General features: G+C 38.4%; 1 protein-coding gene across 19 annotated transcripts in view; it reads left to right on the top strand.

The window, feature by feature from the left end:
- The window catches only part of TENM2 (teneurin transmembrane protein 2), a 1,222,850-nt gene that overhangs the window by 553,474 nt on the left and 648,096 nt on the right, over positions 1–21,280 (top strand). For 2 of the 19 annotated variants that reach the window (XM_032337086.1, XM_032337087.1), the window contains exon 1: positions 6,702–7,218. The exons of 15 other annotated variants lie outside the window; for them this stretch is intronic. In XM_032337086.1, the coding sequence (XP_032192977.1) occupies positions 7,173–7,218 (46 nt within the window). In that variant the 5' untranslated portion in view covers positions 6,702–7,172. Of the gene's footprint in view, positions 1–6,701; positions 7,219–21,280 lie in introns of those variants that run through there. 2 more of the 19 variants (XM_032337089.1, XM_032337091.1) reach the window with 1 other exon arrangement.

Here is a 21,280-nt window from a genome sequence, read left to right as displayed (position 1 = left end):
AAACTATATCACCATCCTTTAATCATATTATATATTCACTGCAATTTTGAAAACAGACATGAAGATGAACCTGAATTATCTCTTCTTTACAAGTTAGAAGGATACATTAAGGGCTTTTTGAAACGTTAGGGATTATGCCTTTTTTTTTTTTTGGAGGTTTGTTTTTTGTTTTGTTTTTGAAAAACAGTAATTTCTGGACAATTCCAGTATCTTGAGTCTCCATCAATCACAGATAAAAGCACTAGGAGGGTGAAAAATCTTCCCTAAGGAAGTTCCATTTGTCCAAGGAGTAAGGCTTATGAGGGTGAAGGGTCTTCCCCAGTGTTCTTTCCCATCATAATCCCCTAAGGAAGAACAAACTTCCCAGAATAGGTAAGTGTATAATTGGGGTTGGAATGACCTGACAGGTGAGACCCAATGGCATTGAGAAACCTTCTGTCTAAGGATTAGTTGTTGGTGGGTCAACACAAGCTGACTTCAAACTAATGTGTAAATGATTGAGGGAAAATGATATCCTTCAAGGGGACAGTTGCTAATTCTTCCTACTGTAAGGATCTCAGTTTGTTGGAATGAGTTAATTTTGACACTAATTTAAACACTGGTTGACTCTGAACATTTGCTCAAGTAAATAATGAATAGCCCTCATACTATCTAAGGAGTGACAAAGCTACAGAAAATTCCTATGCATCTTTGCCACTAGTCTAGCGGTATTCTAACAACAGTTTTCTAAAGGCCAGAGACTGTTATAAGCCCTTTCACATAATTTCTGAATGTTAGAATTTTATACCTATCAATATGTTCAGTGCAAACACCAAATAAGCACACACACACACATGCATACCCTATGTACAAGATTGTAGTCAAAGAAATAGCAATATGTGTTATATTTCTTCTTAAAAAGTAAAGATGTTTCCTACAACCTTTAGGAAACTTAAAATTGATATGAGGAAATAAGAGCGACCTGCAGATATTAGAAGAATAACAGTTCACCAACAGTATGAGATATCCAAAGGCAGGACGAGATTAATTTGGAAAATTATATGTAATAAAATGTTCCAGGCAATGGGTTCTTTGAAATTCAAGAAAAGAGCATTTACCATGAACTAAAGTAATTTAGAAAGGATTCTTCGAGGATGAGGAATTTTTATATTGAACAAAGGGTAGCATACATTTAACAAAACAAATTTCATAAGAAATAACAGATGGATGTAACAAAATATAAAATATATGTGGATGTATATAAACCAGTTGGGTAGGATTTTTTTTTAAGTCACTAGAAATAGGTGGATATAGGCAAAATTGAAGGATGACTATTCACTCATTCATTATCAAATATATATCTATTGAGCACCCACTATATGCTAGGCACTGCTAGGAATATAGCAGTGAACAACAACATATCTGACTTCATGAAGTTTATGTGAATATCAAAAGACTGTTACAAGACAACGAGAATTTGATACCATTGATTATCCTGTTTGGGGCACACAGGGCATTTCTCTTGCTTTTCACTTGTGCACAGGCAGGCAGGGACCAAAAATATGTATGTGCGCACATATGTGTATTTGTGTGTGTGTATACATGAATTCATGTGTATCTCTTTTAAATACAAATATATGTATATATATTTATATTAATAAACACATTCAACTTGTTAAATATTCAGTGACATTGTTTATCACCATGTACGTCAAAAAACATGATATTGGTTGGCTGAATATTTTATTTCAGGTGCTTTAGCATTGTATAGAGTTAGCTAGAAGGAAAATAAATGAGAATATAATTATTGCATTTACTTAAAAAGAAAGAATTAAAGGTGTCTGAACAGCGTGGTTATGTGAGTGGTTATTTCTGCTTTTCTGTGTAACCTTAAATAGACGACTTTCAGCTAATAACCTATACTTTTCCATGCATGGGATGGGGGGCCTGAGGGGCCTATCTTCAGACTATAAATGTCAAGGATGAGGAACCAAATCAAATTGATGAGTATCACTTTCTTACAGCTTGTGGGTGTGTGTGTGTGTATGTGTGTAGAACGTCATTCGTTTCTATCTGCATGCCTCATTCATATGTAATGTTTATCTTTTCTATTATTTTGTATAATTATGAATTTTTTCATAGAAAGGATGATGATACCATTTCCTCAAACAACAGAGTCACTGAATTTAAATATGGTTAGAAACTTTAATCCCCATGAGCACAGATGATCAAGCAGTCAACAAACATATACCGCGTATGCAAGCTACTTTGTTTAAAGACTTACGGGAGATACTAAAGATCCGGAGATGCTTTAAACATGAATATTGCTTTCTTTTAGTCTGTAATGTAATTGGAAAAATAGGGCATAAACCTGAAAATCCAGGTAATAAACCAGATACATTATAGGCTAAGTTGTAAATGATCAGGTGGATAAAAGTAGCTAGGAGGTTGAAAGACTAGGGTCTATATCCTGGCTCTGCCATTTGTTCCTTGTGTGACGTTGGCTAAATTAATTCTGCTAAACCTCAATTTCTTCCTCCCCAAAATGGTTCTAATAGCAGCCATTTGGTGTGTTTTCATGACATTCAGAAATTAGAGGCAATGAATAAATCTTGGTCGTTTAATAAGCATTTATGTTATTCCTAAATATTCTTTTTTATTATTACAGAATATTTTTTATTGTGTAGGTGCTGGCTGTATACTAGCTATTATGCTAATTGCTTTACATTCATAGCTAATTAAGTTAAGTCATCGCAGTATTTTTCAGATGAGGAGAGAGAAGGCGAACAAGGGAAGGGACCTCATCGATGTCCCACAACTAGGAAGCAAATTTTCAGGGTCAGGAGTTAGCCTTAGGAACAACTTAAAGCAGAGCTTCTACTTACCCATACCATCTTTCCTGGAGCATTCGAGTAGCTACTTTGATTAAAGCAATTTCACCACTGTAAACTTCAGGAGGCCAAGAAAGTCTTTGGGGCTGACATGTAATTTGTCCTGAGCGCTGAGCGTGGGTAAAGAGATGGATAAAGAGTTAAATGTGTTCTGATGAAGGAGAAGGGACTATTCTAAAAAGAGCAAGGAATGCGCCTGAGGCTCTGGGAGGGCGGGTGAGATCCAGCTAGAGGAGCCCCCAGCTTCCCGGGAGGACATGGAGGGGTTGGTGTCAAAATGCAGAAGTTACTGAATATGAGGGGGAAAACATCTGCACTTTGTTCTCTAAAGAATTGTGAACCTTGGGTGATTTTTTTTTTTCTTGTAAATACTAATATTCATTTAGAATGAGAGAAGTCACAAATTACAAATCCGAAAAGGCCCATAATTACAAATATTACAATGGCCAGGAAAGCAACACAATCGTTTTAGGATCAGCCTGCTCCACCTCTAGGGTTGTTTCCCCTGCAGTGTTTGCTGCCTGCTCTTTGTTTCTTCAGATGGTAATGGCTTTCCCTATCATTTTTTTAACCTTTGATGGGTTTTAAGCGGATACCTAAGATAATGAAATAAAACAGACTTTCAATTGCCCAATCAATAAGTATTGGGAATGGATGTCAGTCAGAGTGGCATTTTAAGAAGGTTATTCTGGCTTGCGAAGGATAAATTGGAGAAGAAAAGAAAACCTCTCAAAATGGTCATTTTCAATAGCCGTGTCATGACAGTTGGGAGAAGTGTCACCACTAACAAAGTACTAATAGTCAAGTATTGGTTTGCCGAAGATTAGCTGCTTTCTCCATGAGAGCAGATTCAAGGTCATTCCTAGAATAACGTCGCCCTCCTTCACTTAAATTCCAAGTGCTTTCTTGCAAGAGGGAAAGGCTCAGGTGTCACAATTTAGTTTGGTCTTTGGCAGGACCCTAGGAGTGTCCCCAGAGGAGAGTGAGTGCTGCGTTTCATCAGCCTCCATGTGTCTCAGGATGGGAACGCCTGGGGAAGTGCTGCATTAAAGGGTGATTGCTACGGTCCAGGCCAAAGTGCCCAGACTGAAAATATCCTACAAGTCTAGAAAGGAAATAACAACTTTAAGAGATGGGTTGGGTGGGTGGTATTTGAGAGTTCCTGATGATTGAATGATGAGAAAGGATGGAAAGAAAGCGCTCTGGGTGACTGTTAGACTTCCGCTCCTCACGCAGGTGAGGAAATGGAAGAACTACCGCTTGCTTTGAGAAGCGGGGTCATGAGTTTCCTTGTCCAACTTGTTGAGGTTGTTAAGTGTATTATCCAAGCAGGAGGACCCAGAAAACAGTTTGACTAACTAGAATTTACAGGGAAGATCGAGGGGGAGGAAGTCTTTGTGAGTCGGCTATTGTCTATCTTAGCTATTAAAAAAAAAAAAAATCTCTTGGGAGGATTTTGTAATAGGGGGTAATATGTATGACGTGCTCGCTGTGTGCTAGAACTCACAACAGCACATGCAGTATTTTTTCCTAATGACAGCCCTGTGAGGCAGGTATCATCAGGACACCCACTTGTAGATAAAAGAGCCACAGAAAAGCAAAATAACTTGGTCAAGGTCACACAGCAAGGTGGTATAGAGCTGGGATTCAATCCCAGGCAGCCTGGTTCCCAAAACAGCCCTCAACCACCACATACTCCACAATATAAACACATGAACATAAAGCTGTCCCACAGAGAAATATCTTGTAAAAAGTCACATTCCATTAAGAAATGTTACATGATTGGGGCCACCTTTGGCGCCCTGCACAGCCCTCTTTCACAGAAGAGATCTGAAGAATAAATCACGTATATCAAGCTACAAGTGATGTCCACTCAGGGTACCTACCTCCTCACTAGGAAGCGGTAAAAATAAGCAACAACACTGACAGCCATTTATAGCTTTTTAAAAAAATCTTTTTATCACCTTGATTTGTTTTTATGTTTCCTCGACTAATGTCTCGCTGATCCTGGTCAATAAGCCCCAGGCCCCTCCCTGCTTTTATTGCCCTGAAACAGTTGTATTCTTGTAAGAGAGTCTTTATTTTTATTGACAGAAAATTCTCAGTCTACTTACTCCCTTGTATAAAGTTAATTTTAACTATAGAACCTGTATCAATAATGTCATTTAAAGGAGGCTGCTTCCAATACACTCTGTGAAATGTCTGCAGAGAATTTCGGATTTATCAGGGCACACTTCCCTCGCTACTCGCTGGCCCTGCAGCTTCCTTTCTCTTCTACATCTGAGCATTCTCTGTTCTCTGGCCAGCTGCCTTCTGTTCAGCCCCTGTGTGTTCTCCATTCTCTGCTCTGCCTTAATGATAAGGAGGGTTTCATCTTGATCACAGTGCAAGGAGGGAGGGTGGGGGACTGTGAACTTCTTTATTTGGGTCCAAGCTGAAAACATATCCTCTGATTGGCAAACCACAAAAATTATAACACTTCGAGTTTCATATGAGCAAGCAGTCAGTCCCTCTTGGGATAGAGCGCTGTGACCAGGGCGGAGGTCTTTTTCCTGGACCGGTTGGTTCTCACTCTGTATCTGGCCGCTGACACGGGATCTCCACAACGCGAGAAGCCTCGGGTCCATGGCTGTACTGGTGGGATGCGCAATAGTTGACGTGAAATGACTGAGTTTTTACTTTTATTTTTTCCGGAAGAATAACTGCTGTAAGTAGGACACATGGGACTTATTTTCCATTATTAGAATTGCTTAATTTCAAAAATATGGCCAGTCGAAAGCTTGGGTGTCTCCTCTTCCTGCTGGATTACTACCACGTTAGTTCAGGTTACCATGGAAAGCCAGCAATTATTTTCACCAATAACTTAACTTATACCAAACACTTGACCTTGGAATCGGTAATTTACATCCTTAGAAGAGAGGTCACTTAGGGAATTTAACTGTGTAATCCTAGCCCCCATGTGGCAGAAGATGAGTAGAAATGGAACAAAGCTGGTAAAACACCATTTGAAACAATTTGATTTAGGAAATCATTTTTCGACTTTATTTTTAAAATGGAACCTACTTTAAAATGGTACAGGGAGGCAGAAGGATGCAGCAAAAGCCTATGGAAATAGTGACTCAAAAACTCGGTTCCAGGACTCAAGAAGGCAAGCCTGTTGTCACATTTGGAGGGAAACCAGGAAGAATTTAGGTTTTCACTTTCCTAATAGCTTCTTTTCCCCCACCTTTCCTTCAAACATCTTGTCCTCCCTTTTATTTTGCCCTTATTAATAAAAACTAATAGAGAGAAGCCGCCTTTCAAACTTTAACCCGGAAACCGAGGTTTTGCAAGTACTAATATGTTGGTGTGGGCGTCTTCTCTTAAAGACAATTATCAAGACGAAGCATTTGTTTCTTCTTTTGTTTACCCATGGCAGTTTGTCAGCAGTTATGATAAGTAGAGTTCCATCTGCCAGTAAAACTACGTTGCAAATTGCCATAGAAATTAGCAGCTTTCATTTTTGCCTACATAAATAAATATGCGAAATAAATTGCACATAAATGCATCCTAAAAAATCACAGGTACACCGCACAGTTAAATGCCAATCAGACAAAACCAGAGACACATTGCGATTATCTCAGTTTTCAAACCTGGAAGATACACGAATGTGTTTCTAAATGAGAGAGGCAGTGTATCATGCTCGCTGAGATAAAAACAGAAGCTGCCAGACACTGCACTGTGGCTTTATTCTCAGAATCCTTTGCCTGAAACCCGCTCTATCTTTTCTCCGTGTTCTCCCCTCTCTCTCCCCCCCTCTGTCTGTCTCTCTCTTTCTGTGTGTCTCTCTCTCCTTCTCTCCCTCTCTCCTCCCTGTCTTTTCCCTCGCTCATTGTTCTCTCTCTCCTCCTGCCTTTGATGCACATACGTTGTCACATTCCATTGACTCTCTCCTCTTCTCTGTTCTTACACTCAAGCCTAGCGGTGCTTTCGCCAGGCAGCGGCAGCCTCTCCTGCGAGTTTTAGTCATGTGTGCAGCTCAGTTTGATCGAGCGTTCCTTTTCTGCCTTTTCACTCTTACAAAAGATTAAAAGGTGGCGTCACATTGCTCCCCTGTTCCTTCCCGCAGGAGGGACTTAAAAGGGACAACAAAAACTAATCACTTTCAATAAGCATTTTCTTGCTAGGGAAAACTAAAAAAAAAGAAAGAAAGAAAGAAAGAAAAGGGAGAGAGAGAGAGAGGGGAAAAAAAAAAAAAAAGGCAGGGGGGTGGATTTAGCGGTGTAATTGGAGACCGGTGGTGAGGATTGGGGCGAGCTAGAGATGTTGCACGCTGCTAACAAGGGAAGGAAGCCTTCAGCTGAGACAGGTAAGAGCGCCCATCGGAGGGTTTGACCGAGTGGCTTAGTTAAATCTCTGTTTTCACCGTTTTGTAATTGAGAAAGGCATCCGCAGCAGAAGCCGATTTTTCAGTCGGCTTCCTTTTGTTTAACATAGAAAGTACCTGTATTAATTTTGATGAATTAGAGCATGCAGCAAATTCAATTGAAAATAGATTTGTATAGTAAATGCATTTATACTGAATGATTTCTCCTCCGTTTTATTTAAGGAGAGAGATGAGAAAGATGATTTTGATCCGAATAGCACTTTGCATTATGTTAAATTCTAAACAGCTAACGGAGAAAAATAATAATCCAATCGATCCTGTTTTTGAACTCTGGGACTTAAAGCCTGGGAGAGAGCTGGCATTTGGAATTTTTCTTCTAACTGAACTTCTGATGTGTTATAATAATTTTTCACTAGAGGTTTAAGCAAGGGTAGAGTTTATTTAAGTCTAGTTGCTGCGGTGTGTTTGGTGTGGATCTTGTCAGTGAAGCTGGAGGTCCGTAACCGGTATCAGGTGGATGTTTCATAAATGGAGATTGAGTGTTGTCCCAAATGAAATATGAAGTTAAAACATCAGGTTAGGGCATGTTTTAGAAAGGGATCCAGTAAATAATTAGGATAACTGAATTACGACAGTTTGAGAAGGGAGTTAACTCTGGAGGTGCTGTTTGGTAAGCCTCCCTGGCTTTTGAGCAACTCAATAATGAAGGGGGCTAATTATCAGGCTCAAGTTGGAACTTTGCATTAGGACCCTAAATATAGAATGCATGTGGATGTTCGCCGTAGGTGGCTTTTAGGAAGCTGTCCCTTTTGTACGCTATGAATGAGAGTTGTGGATTTTATTTGATGGCATTTCTCCTTTAAAGAGCTTTGGGATGAAGCTTAAAAGGCTCACATCTATTTTAACATTGAACAAACACAAAATGCAATATACTGTGGTCTCCCGGTGCCTGATTTTTATTGCTGCTGCTGTTGTTTTAAGGTTTTGATAATTTGTTTTTAACCTCGGTCTTCGTTGGTTTTGTGTTCACTGCCTCTGCTGCTAAAATATATTGCTGGCATGAATGAACTGAGATTTGGGGATGCAAAACAAAAAACAACAACAAAAACAAAACAAAACAAAACAAAAACACAAAGAAAAGAAAAAAAGAAAAAGAAAAAAAAAACAAAACCCTAACTAATTAACCAGAGTTTTTATTTAAGGATATCAGAAATCCAAATTGTATCCAGGTTTGTTATCTAAGATGTTACCTAAAATGTTGGAAGTAATTTTTAGGTAATTTTGGGGGGGATGGACAAATCTGAATATTAAAAGTACAAAATTCTGTTGAAAGAATGCTTCTCTGGAATGAGATATAGAAAGGTGACTTTAATGCCTCCACAAGGTTTGGTCCTGGAAAGAGCTGCTGTACTGTTTGGCACCGTTGAGTCCAACAACCATGAACGAGAGGATATTTTATATATTTATTTCGTGATAAGATTTTTTTTTTTCTTCCCGACTTTCCAAACTGGACTTGCTCTACCATGCCTCGTGTTTGCCAGACCCTCTCCTGGCATTCTGTGGGTGCGGCACGTGAATCCAATTTTACGAGTGTACGTGAGGAGCTGCTGAATTTTGGGGAGTGGGGTCTCATCAGACTTCATCATGGAGAGATAGCCAGCGGAAGTTCTGACGGAAGACCCCTTCAGACAGGTGTAGGGCAACTTCATATCTCCATCATGGTGAAAAGAGCAGAGAAAGATGTGGACAGAGGCAGAAGGAACTGCGATAGCATGTTGATGGAGTCATGCTGGTGGTAGCCTAGTGAGTTTTTAAAATCACATCACCTGCAGTTTTCTTTCTTCAACTTAAGAAACTTTGCAGAATCTCGAAGTAGTTCCTCTCAGATTCAGTCCGTGTCTCGACATCGCTTTCTCTCATAAAATCTTTTCTCTGACTCTCGCTTCACCCAACTCCCCAGTGTTAGGCTGCCGCTGATAATGATGGTTGTTTCCTAAAGAAGTGACAAGTGTTGAGAAGATGGGCCAGGAGAAAGAGGTTGTCTGCATCGCGTGTGTGTTTTAATTTTGTTTATGAAAATGACTTCTTCAAGGTGAGGAGATGATAAATTTGAAGTTGCTGCTTGGCTCTCTGTGTCAGCGAACCACTGCCCTTCTGCCCTTCTCCTAGACGGCTCAGTAGAGCTAATGTGGGCAGAAATAATTCGGTTGTAAAACTGGGTGGTAGTGCAGCATGCACTTTTTAAGCAGATGGTAACCAAAACTATCCTTACTCAAACTATCTGATTCATATAAATAGCATTTTTCTGGCTTTTCCAGTAGATGTTGCTGGAGAGCAAAGAAAAGATCTTTTTTTTTTTTTTTTTTTTTTAAACAGGAAAAAGAGAAATGCAGTAGACTTATAAAAGCCAACAGAAAAGATCCTTCTCCCCAAACTCTGCTGATAGCATTTTGCATAATCTGCTAATTAATGAATTACATTGAATCATTACCTTTTATGATGTTCTATAGAAAGCTATTAAAACTTGAGTTAGATTTTAAAATGATGGGATTGTTCTCTTTAGTCCCTATATATAATGTCTGTTTGCTGTTTTCCGTTTTTAAAAAATCAAGTTAACAGCACATTACTATTCAGAACATTTCATCCCTGAATGCTAAAACCCTTTAACATGCAAATATGATGTCAGAGGAAGAACTGAAATAGAATACTCTGAGAAGAGTAATGATCAAACGCATTATAAAAATATGCACCAGTTGCCAACATGTAATGAAATATTAAGAAATTAAAAGCATGCAACCTCTAAAGTAATAGAATTTCATTGCTCTGAGACTGTTTTCCCACTGAATATTAAGTGCTTAATAGATCTATCTGTAAAAAAAACAATCGAAAACCTACATGGTTTGTCACTGAAGTTCTTTCATTATATGATTTTGAAAAATTAGCCCAATAGGATTTTCCTCAGACTAGGAAATGTAATTAACATTGGATATTAAGTGCCAGATTTCCAAAGCAAAAGCCACAAAGCTTGATGGAGAAAATAGGAATGCAGAGAGCAAGCATCAGCACTACAAGCTGAGGAGACCCACGCTGGAACTACTCTGCTCGTAATCACTCTGATAAAATGACAAAGATGTCCCAGAGGAGCCTGGGATTCTAGTACCCAGACATGAACTGATGCAATTTCAGGCAACCAATGACCTCTATCTGTGGGAATATTTATTTTTGGAAATGATCGATTAACTGATTTCAATTGTCAAAGAGAAGTGTATGTATTTTTTTTCCCCCCAGCGCATGGGGGCCTTGGATATTACAAAAGCACATTCACATAGGACAAGGGTACAAGCTATGTGGTAGAGCTTTCGGTTTTTCTTACCTTCACCAGTCTGAGCTCTTTTCTGGTGGATTTTCCCCTCTTCATTGAAGCCCTTCTTTGTCAGGTTTCATTCCTGAGGTATAGAATGCTCCAGAGGTTGTTTTGATTTAGCACCCATCCGTTTCTCTTTTCTGGGAGAAAAAAAGCTTATCTTTAGAAGACATGAGTGTCCACTACTCCTATTTTGTAATTAGCACTATAAGTCCAGTGGGTAAGAATGGTCCTTTTTTTTTTTTTTCCCCTCTGATTCCAATACATTTTTGTGCTTGACCTATAGTAGTTTTGTTTTGGTTTTTTTCTGTCTTTAAGAAAACCTTTACAATTTGATAGGAGATTTTAGTTTCTCTTTCTGGTGTGTTTGCTTTTCACTTTTGGTATTCTCTGTTTTCATTATAGCTCTTAAGCACTGACTATGCCCAAAACACCCTGACTTAAATGTACCAAATGATACCTCACACAACAACAGCAAATGTCTTTCTTCTCCATGAGAATCTTAGGAAGGACAAAGGATGGGAGCCATGCCTGGAGAACTGCCTAGTGGGTTACAATGTACCCAGTTCTAGCACCTTCCTTAAGAGAACAGAACAGAACAGAAAAGGTCACTGCAGGTTAAGGAGATCCTGAGGGTGGAAGCCTTTAAGTTAGGAGTGAAAGGTGAAGATACAAAATCATCTTGATGAGCAGAGTGAGGGGTCATGTGGGATGTAATACCAGCAAGAATGGGTGATGCCAATATGATCGAGAGCCTTGAGTGGCAGGTCAAGGTATTCAAGAGCCACTGAAAAGATGAGATCTGGAATCTTCTGGAAGGGTTCCTTTGGAAAGAGAATGGGGAAGGAGTGGAATAGTGGGTCCATACCATCCCCCTGCCCACCAGACAGACACTGTAATACCTATCTAGGGCCATCTGCTCTTCTATTATGTTGTGGCCTTGAGGGAGCTATTGTTACTAGTGGGATAATGCCTTACTCTGTCGGGATGTTGGTGAAAAAACAGTGAGAACCCCTTGTCTAGAGGCCAGAAACCAGGGGCTAATCTATTGCATTAGCCTAGACCTAGGTGGTAAGGTTGAGAAACACTGTCAAGGGGAGGGTGAATGGCTCTGAGAAACACCTTCCTATTATAATTATTGCAATTTCTTGTATGTACTGTAGATGTCATGGCCTCATTAGGCAGGGATTTTGTGTCTATGCATTTGTTTTCACAAGAAAAAACCTTCACCATTTGTCAGAGATGAGACCTGTAATTTAGAAGGTGTGATATTCTCTGCATACTATTTGGATATAATCAATTAATGTTATGTTCATTTCCTGTTTTCTGACATTGTTTAAGATGGATTTTTATGATCCTTTAAGGGTTTTCATCTCTCTGAGAACATATATGCTGTATTTGTTGAAATTAATTACCTCTCTGAATTGCCCATCTGTCAGCTACTTTCTATAAACCTTGACTAACTTACCTTGAACTCTTAGATGTGTAGTGTATTTGACTGACTAAGCTGTGGAGACTCCCAAATTGTATAATGAAAGTTTATATGTTAACATTTAAGATGTTTTCTTGCACGCAATAGACTTCATAATGAGAAGGAGCAGAAATAATTATTAGCATAGTTAAGTAAGTGGAGTGCCACCCTTTTTCTCAGAAATTGATTTAACCAGAGACTATTTAGGTGAACAGGGTTACCAACATCACCTTGGAACCAAGCTATAGATGATTGCCTTGCCTTGTCCTCCAACCACTTTAATCTAATTTGTTCCATTTACTTCTCTAAGCTTTTTATCTTCCCACCATTTTAATACCATCAGAAATGGGGGCTGCCCATGACATTCACACTTGACATTATCAAACACAAAAGGCATCACTCTTGCACTTGACTGCATTACAATGCAAGGGAAAAAAATAGATCCCAAAGGCTTAGAAATTATTGTTTCGTACCTTGAATGTAGGTGGTTTTTTTTTTTTTTTCCTCCCCTGTTTCCTCCAGCCTGCCTCATTTGACTGTCTTTGCTTCTGTGGGTTTTCAAAGAGTTCTGAAAACCCTGGAAAAATCGGTCCTCATGAATCTATAACATACACACCATTATGTTCACTGGAGGGATGCAAATTAATACAATGGAAATCTACAACTCTATTATTAACTATTATTTGCTAGGCATCAACCACATTTTGATGCAGTACCGAAGTTGAGCCTTGCACTTGAACTGTGTTTTTACCGTTGACTTCAGTTCTTCTGACAGACAGCTGTGGCCAAACCTTTTCCTGACTCACACATCTGTGGTCATTGCAGTAATTCCATTATTGCTGCATAGACCTGAAATCTGTTGAATCTGTAGCAGTCCTGAGTCCGTCTACCCAGGAAATCTGTGTGTGTGTGTTAGGGTCGGGGGAAGGATTCTTAAAGTTAATATAGATTTACTTATACCTCCCTTTGCTTACTATTCTGAACTTCCTATCAAAAACAATTCCCTCCCTCCCTGGCATATATAGGATAACATTTGTGAGTTGGACAAATAGTGTTATCAGATTGTCGTGAATTGCTTCAGTAGTATGACATCATGCATCGGGATTGCGTGTGCTGTAAAGCTCTGTAAAACAGCCAGCTACATGGTATCCTACAGGTTTAATATACTTCTGCAGCCTTGTACTTGGGAAGGATTTCTGTAATTGGAGACAATCTAGCAAGGAGAACTTTTTAAGCCATTGGAGGCCGAAATACAAGTTTTTGAAAAATGTGACTTCATAGGCTTGAAACTGAATGGATTACAAATTTCTCTTAACTGGACAGAATCATAATTGCATATATAGTACAGTCCTGATTCTCCAGGGTTTGAATTTCCAGCATGGGGATTATCCAGATTTCTTCTCTGACTCCCGTGTCTTTTCTCTAACTACCTGACGTGAATCATTTCTTTAATCATTGGCACCTCTGCTAATGGTAGGGAAGGGCTTATTTGAGCAGCAAAATCCAAACCAGTGAATTATCTTTCAGAAGACCTAATTATGTAAAAAGTCTGAGTGGCTAGATTTTTAAAGCTATTCATTAAAATTTAAATTCACTAAAATTTGAAACTATTCACTGACTAAATTTCAATTTTGGTGCCCCTCTTTCTACTTACATATTTACTGTAGGTGTTCATATATCAATATTTTACTGTCATTGTAAGAGGCAAAAAGTAAACCAACCTTCTCTGAATGATGTCAAGTAATTGGTTTCATTGTTCTGGTTTATATCTTCCCCCCTCACCTGCCATCCAGACCAACTATCATTTTGAATTAACTAGTTGGATATTGTACCTAGCTGGCACCTTATCAGGCCACTTAGGGCAAGCCAGTGTACCTTGTGCAGGTTGTCAGGGTTCTGACTAGCATTTTCCTCTAGTATTAAGTGCAAACATGGATTATTGGTGCCCAAACCCCACTGAGCTAATCTCCAACACCATTTCTAGCCCTTTTCCATCATCAGCTCACTGCCAGTCTGTCCTTGATAAACTATTTATATTTAGAATTTGCCCCCTTGGAGGTCTTCAAAGTCCCAGAGGACTTTAAAGACTTTAAAGCCTCTTAGATACCAGAACTAGGCTGAAATGGTGAAAGTGGTACTGGAAGTGTAGCTGGCTTTTCCAGAGAGGTTGGCATTCCCAGGCACTTTCCAAGTTTACAGAACAGGGCGCAGGATTCTACCTACTGAAAACTGCTACAGAATCCAAATTTGATTTCCTCTCCTTTGTGTATACATCAGTTGTAGCTTGGACGTTTTAAAAATCTTGTGGTCATATATGCCACTTTGCAACAATGTCTTGGCAAATAATTGACTCTGTCTCATACTATCCTTATTTGACAAACATGTCTGTAAATAATTGGTTGCTCCATAAGGTGCCTAATCTAACTTCATAAGATGTTTCTTTTTCTAAATCTATTATATTAACATAATGTAAGTAATAAGATATATGCCATGTAATAGAGTTAACACAAATATAATGAAGGGCAAAAAATGTTACAACTGTTTTGATACTAAAAATATTAACACTAGATTAAAATTGACTATATTAGAATTGGGGTTTTTAAATGCCGAGGTGTGGTTGACGTTGTAGTGTAATGGCCATAGATTCCCACCCCTATTTTATTTTTTTCCACCCATATTTTAAATGAGAATTTAAATTGCAGTACTCAGTATGCAGTACAGAGAACAGAAAACTTCAATGACTACTAGAAAAACAATTGATAAATCTAGTCATGAGTTCTGTATGTATAGGAGGTCCCTCATCATTTTTTTATTTGTGCACATTTATGGGCATATGTATCTATACATACATGCATACATATATGTTTCCTCTCCCTATATATGTTCAAACTTCTATCTCTGTCTCTGTATCAGTACCTATATCAATATCTTTATCTACTACATCAACATTCAGAGGTAGAGGGAGAAGGGGTATATTCTAGTAAGAAACAGTGCAACTATACGCCTGGTAAGATAATGCATTTTCTCCAACTAACCTTGTTCATTTCCCACAACCTGACATTCATTGTGCTAGGTAGCAGGGATGCCAAGGCGAACCAGACATAACTCTTAAGGAGTTCATGATCTAGTCCTCAATTAGAAATTATTTTAATGTTGAATGTTTCACTCGGGACTATATTTAACAATTGGAAACACAGAGGAAAAAAAATTCAAGGCTAACCAAGCCATCTGAGCTCTCACTAGGTACGTCTAAATTTGACATCCTTTGTGCCTTGGTCAGGAAGAAGCCTGGAAAAGAAATACAGCAAGTGTGATTTGGGGGAAGAATATCCTCACATAAAGTGATCTAGTCTCAACTAGAAAGAAGTTTGGCTTTATGGAAAAGCCTGGCCAGTGTGCCTGAATTCTGTAGTACTCTTTACTGTTGGCGAGTCACAAAGCAAAGATAGGGGTTAGTTTGTTTGAAATTCACTTTTCGATGAGTCCTATACAAGTGAGGACACAGGGAAAATGCTATCAACATGCTTATTATTACACATGTACACCTAAGGGTCTTGTTTGAAAATGTATGCAAATAATATGTGCATATTTTTCTACAGTGAAATGGGCTTATATAGTTAAGATCCCTTTATTCTCAGTCTTTATGGCATTTATGATGTATATGCTCTATGTGCTTATAACCACATATTGTATGTGATTTATAGACACGCACATATAGTCTCTAGAGGTCAGTAGAATATAAGAAATGGGCAAACATTCACATCTAGATGAGACTTAGAGATGCTAGGGACCATTTTTCAAATGGCAAAATGATAATAGTCTACTAATGACATTAAGAACTAAAATCATTAATCAGTGTTAACAAAAAAGTCATGTCATTCTTGTTCCTGAAATGAATCTAATCTATTTGTTTTAAGCAAATTTCAGATAAATGAACATTCACACGGCAAGAACCTTGACAGAAACTCAAGTTATAATTACTTCCCAATGGTTTATTATGAGACTGTGATTCCTTAGTACTCTTTTTTGAAAATATTTTAACATTACTGGAACCTAAGGGTAAATTGTTTTTAAGCACTTGATTAATTATATCCAAAACTTATTTCTATTTTAGCTGCCAATTCAGTTTCCTCATCTCTTACAAATGAACGATTTGATGATTTATATGTTGCAATTCCATTTATTCTTATGAACTAAATGTCCCTTTTAAAATGTATTAGAAAAATGTGATTTATTATATATATAAAGCTAAAAATGTTGATAGTTCAGCAAACTACTGCACAGCTGAGCATGTTTCTTAAGTTTTTCCCCAGAAAAGTCATGCACAAAAAGTGCAGAAACTGACGGCATGCAGCTGTGAGCTCTCTGATGAGTAGCCAGCTCCTCTTCCTCACCGTCCCGTGTGATAGACAACAGTGCAGCAGGACTGCAGATAGCGTCTGAATTTAACTTGAGGTTGCATGATATTGAACTTTATATGCTGTGCCCGCATTAGTATCACTCACCCTGGTAAGATATTGTATTTTCTCCAGCTGACATGTGGAATAATTTATCAATTATGTATTCCCACATTTCCCATATTCCCATATTTCTCTATTTACACCCTAGTGAATTGGATTTGAAGCTCAGTTTCCCCCATGATAAAGCAGAATCCGGGGTCATAAACACCAGTGCTTAGAGGGGTGTGGTTGGAAATCAGTCAGAGGACACAGAAGGCAGTAAAAGCAGTACAGTTGTAAACACACGCACACAACAGAGAAACAAAAAAAAAATCTACTGAGCATTTTTGGAAGGTGAGCATGTGGAGTATTTAAAAAAAAAACTTCAGGCTGGAGTGGCTTCGCTCACCCAGATCACTGATAAATGTTGATAGAGCATTTCTAATGCATAATCTACTTGTTTTGTTAAAGGAGAAAGATACAATGTATTCCTGTTCTCAAGAAGGTGTTAAGATAATTGGGCACTGCCCTTGCATCATCTCCCCTGCCTCTGTGCCCACACATCTCCTCTCTCAAACTGCAACATTCTCTCAGTTCTTCTAACTTTCCTAACCGTGTCCTTGCAAATGCTCATCCTTTTTGTCTTCTTGCAACATTCCAGGTTGCCCTGGCTGACTCCTATTCATCGTTTAGGTATCTGTTTAAATGTCGCTTCCTCTCACATTCTTGGACTCCTACACCCTGTCTAAATTAGGAGCCCTCTTTGTGACCCTCTAACAATGTATTTCCTTTATTATAACACTGTTCAATTTATATAACTGCCAGTTTGTCCATTTCTACATAAACCTTTAAGCTCAGTGTGGGTAGGCACCTTGGGGCTAGCTTGTGCACAGATGTACTATGATACCTCGTGAGACACCTGGTAGCATAAAGCTTATTTAACATGTAACTCTTGAATGAATGTTTAAATACATAAATAATCACAGTGCATTGATAAAGGAAGAAGAAGGAGGAGGAGGAGGAGGCGAAGATGAAGGTGATATCACATCTTTTAAGGGACTGGGAAGGAGTCACATCCTTGCCTGGACTCAAGTCTTAGTCAAGAACAGGTTTAAAGTCTTAGGTGTCACCTTTCTTCTGCATCTCGTTACCTACCTTGAAATTGCTCCAGGTCTCTAAGTACTAGAATGCATCCATCCACCTAGCTAGATGGAGTTGTACACTTTTTAGCTGTGTTTTTCTCCTTTGTCTCGAGTGATGTTACTTATGATAGATGGTAGACTTATTTTCGTGAAGCCCAAAAGGGGTGGCTCCCCTCTCTACACTCGTGACTGGCTTCAAGATAGGGGGCCTTGGCTATCAGAACTACTTAAAAAGAACTGGACTCTGAGCACCATGAACATGGCTTGAGTGGGGATCCAGAAATGATAGTGTAGCATAAATACATATTGATTTATTTTTAGTTGCGTCTAGGGGACCAAAATCATTTTATGTGAGGCTCTTCTCCTCCTAGATCATACTTTTCTGCTCTTTTCCAAATCTTTTCCTTAAATGTCTCAGTGAGGTCTTTGAGTTCTCTGGTTTAATAAGATGGAGCTCTTCCTAGTTTCCTGCAATCAAAAAACCCTAACAGGTGCCAATCCCCCATTTAACACACTGGGACTTGTGCTTGCATCCCTAACACGAGCTTTCCTGGTTCCCCACACAGTTGCTCTCCATAGATGGACACGTTGAGATGACGAAGTAACTTCTGGTTCATGCAGTTGTTGTCAGAGAACCCATTTCATTTCTATTTGTTGTTTTGGGACATTTAAGTCATACCCTTAAAGTAGAAAATTATTCTCATAGTATCCCAAAAGATGGTTAAGAATGGATTTGGAAGGAATGGACAACTTTAATCTTGAGCTGCATTTCAGGTATTACCTTTTAATCACAAATGTGTTGTGAATTTGGTGAGAGGCGTGAGGAATATGGGAGAGCATTCAGATATGGGATTTACTGTTATATTATTATTATTATTGTTATCATTTAAAATTACTTTCTGCCTTTATCATCTAACCCTATGCTCACTGTCATTTATTTTTAGTACTGTATAAAGGAGGAAATATTTTATTAAAAAAATATAAAACGGGATTCACTCCATACATTTATATGATGAAAGCAGCGTTGGAATTACATTATTGTTAAGAAAGAATAATGGAGGTTTCAGGAAGAACTAACCATACCTGATATAACATGGAGTGGGAGGGGCAGCTGGCTATTACTCTATAGTTTGGTAATATTTGCTGTCTTTTATCAGAGATTTTATTTTTTAATGTTGTTTCAGGGAGACTAAAAAGAGGAACATGTAGAGATTAATAATAAATAAATCCTTATCTTCATTTCTGGTAAAAATTTAAGAACTCATCAATCAAAATATTTCCTAAAAATTCACTGTCTCTGGGGCTCCTGGGTGACTCAGCCAGTTAAGCGTCTGCCTTCGGCTCAGGTCATGATCCCCGGGTCCTGGGTTGGAGCCCTACTGGGCTCTCTGCTCAGCAGGAAGCCTACTTCTCCCTGTCCCTCTGCCTCCACCCCCACCCCTGCTTATGCTTCTCTCTCTGTCTCAAATAAACATATAAAACCTTTTAAAAATGCACTGTTTTTCTATATTATACAAAAACATCAACAACCTTGCAGCCACCCTAGAAGTTCTTTAGATAACAATTTAATACAAATTTTAACCAAACCATTATATTATCTTAAGTCATACTAATAAACATTAAAAAGCTGATCAGTTTACTGTGCCCCTGGAAATATGCAGATTAAATGATTGGAGTTCACAACTGTAATTTCTATTTTTTACTATTTTACATACACCCTTGACCTTAGTTTTTGCTCCTATGAAGATGGTGTCGAGATGTCCATTCCTTTCTCACTCAGCTTTTCCTTCTCCAAAAAATGTCCTGTTAAATCCCCTCGTATATCTTTTGTAGAAACTCTTAAAATAAAAAATGGTTTATTATATTTCTTACTGAATGAGAAAATATTTTTAAGGAAAAACAAGGTAATTCTTTGAAAAGTGGAATGTACTTGCCATAAGAAGACATGCTTTGTTTGTAAAAAAAAAATTATAACCACCTTATAACAATCACAGTATCTCTCTGAAGTGTTCTGGAATGAGAAATCATCAATATCAGAGTAAAAAAAAATTTATTTCAATTTAGTTAGATGATTTTACTTACAAAAATATATAGAGTTATAAAAAATAGACCTTTGACTCTTAACTTGGGTTTATTTTGCAGTTTTGAAAGTGCTTGTGGATTTCTTAATGTTAAATTGGTAATTGTTGATCTCAGAGGAGGGGTGCAGTATCTTCAGTCTGAGCTTATTACAGTGTAAAATATGGATTGCCTTTACCCTAATGGCCTCTGAATCCTATTACCATCCCATTAGAGAGTGTGGGATTTTAGTAATTCTGTTGTTGTTTCCAGTGGGCAGTGAATATAATGGGGAAGGGCAGGGGTTAATGCAATTCATCTCTTTTAATACTTGTAACTCCGAGTCCCTTATCACTCACTATGGTTTCACTGGGGTTTCTCCCCCCCACCCCTTCTTTCTGTTATCTCTAAGGCCTGATATATTTCTATAAGCCTTTCCCAACCAGAGGAGTTTGGAGAGAGTGGTGATTTTGTGATTTTTAAGTTTAAAAAGAATTTTAGCTATTAGCTTTTCATAAACTGAAGATAAATAAATAAGGTGGTGTGTCAGCTTGTTGTGAAACCGGCTGTAGCTCAGAAAGGTTTTCAGTGACTGTCATTGTGCCAAGAATAGTATTGAAATAGCTCTTCAATCAAGATCATTTATAAGGCCTTTTGGAAGGAGAAGCATGAGACAAGCGGGTCGGATCAATGCCCGCTAGTGTTCTGGGTATAATGTTTCCATGTGCTCCTGGAGACAGCTGTGTCCTGGGTCCTAGTAGTGCTAGAAAGAAGAGTTGGGAGAGATTTCAAAGTGATAGAAATTAGAATCCTTTAAAGAGAGGTGTATGAGCAATAGTTAATTCCCTATATATAGACTTGCTCAATAGATATACGTGTCTGATTATGTATCCCTGGTTTTATTCATGAAATTTGTTTTTAGCTAATACAGCTTTTTTTCGGAATAAATACGAACATCAGATTATTTCTCAGTATGTCAAAACAAATTAGTTTCCCACAGTGATGCAGTGAAAGGTGTAACTATTTTCCCTCTTTATATGTCAGAAAGCATTACTGGGACTGGGAAATTCCCACTTTTCTCCCCCTAGCCCATGAATCTGTTGGTTTGCAAAAGTCTGGTTTAATGCACAAGCGTGGTCGTGGAGAGCTCCAGTACCCCCCTCTGCTGCCATTAATGAGAATCGCATGCTGAGATCCAAAGAGGCCGGCGTCTCTACTCAGAAAAAGGCCCTGAATGGCAGGAGGTGATCAGACCATTTCAATCTGTTGAAAGTGAGTGATATTCCCAGGGCTTGTTGTTCACCTTCTCAGAGAATTAAGTTTCCATATGTTTCATCATAAATGGAATGAGTGTGTAACATAATTGCAACATGAAAATGTCTACTCGATGGCAGTAGAAATGCAGTATTTGGGGTGAAATTTCTTCTTGTCTCCATATTCTAAATATCTTGACTTTCCACCTGGTTGAAGCTAATAGCCTAAGCCTGGTGGCAGTGTTTAGATATGATGCCTTGGTATAGAATGGTTTGCATATTTATGCTGAATATTCATGCATTGAGTTTTTCCTTAA

The sequence above is a fragment of the Mustela erminea genome, chromosome 3 (assembly GCF_009829155.1).
Source record: "Mustela erminea isolate mMusErm1 chromosome 3, mMusErm1.Pri, whole genome shotgun sequence".
In the NCBI taxonomy this organism is placed as follows: domain Eukaryota; kingdom Metazoa; phylum Chordata; class Mammalia; order Carnivora; family Mustelidae; genus Mustela; species Mustela erminea.
Note: the sequence above shows the minus strand (reverse complement) of the source record. Positions and strands in the feature narration are given on the sequence as shown.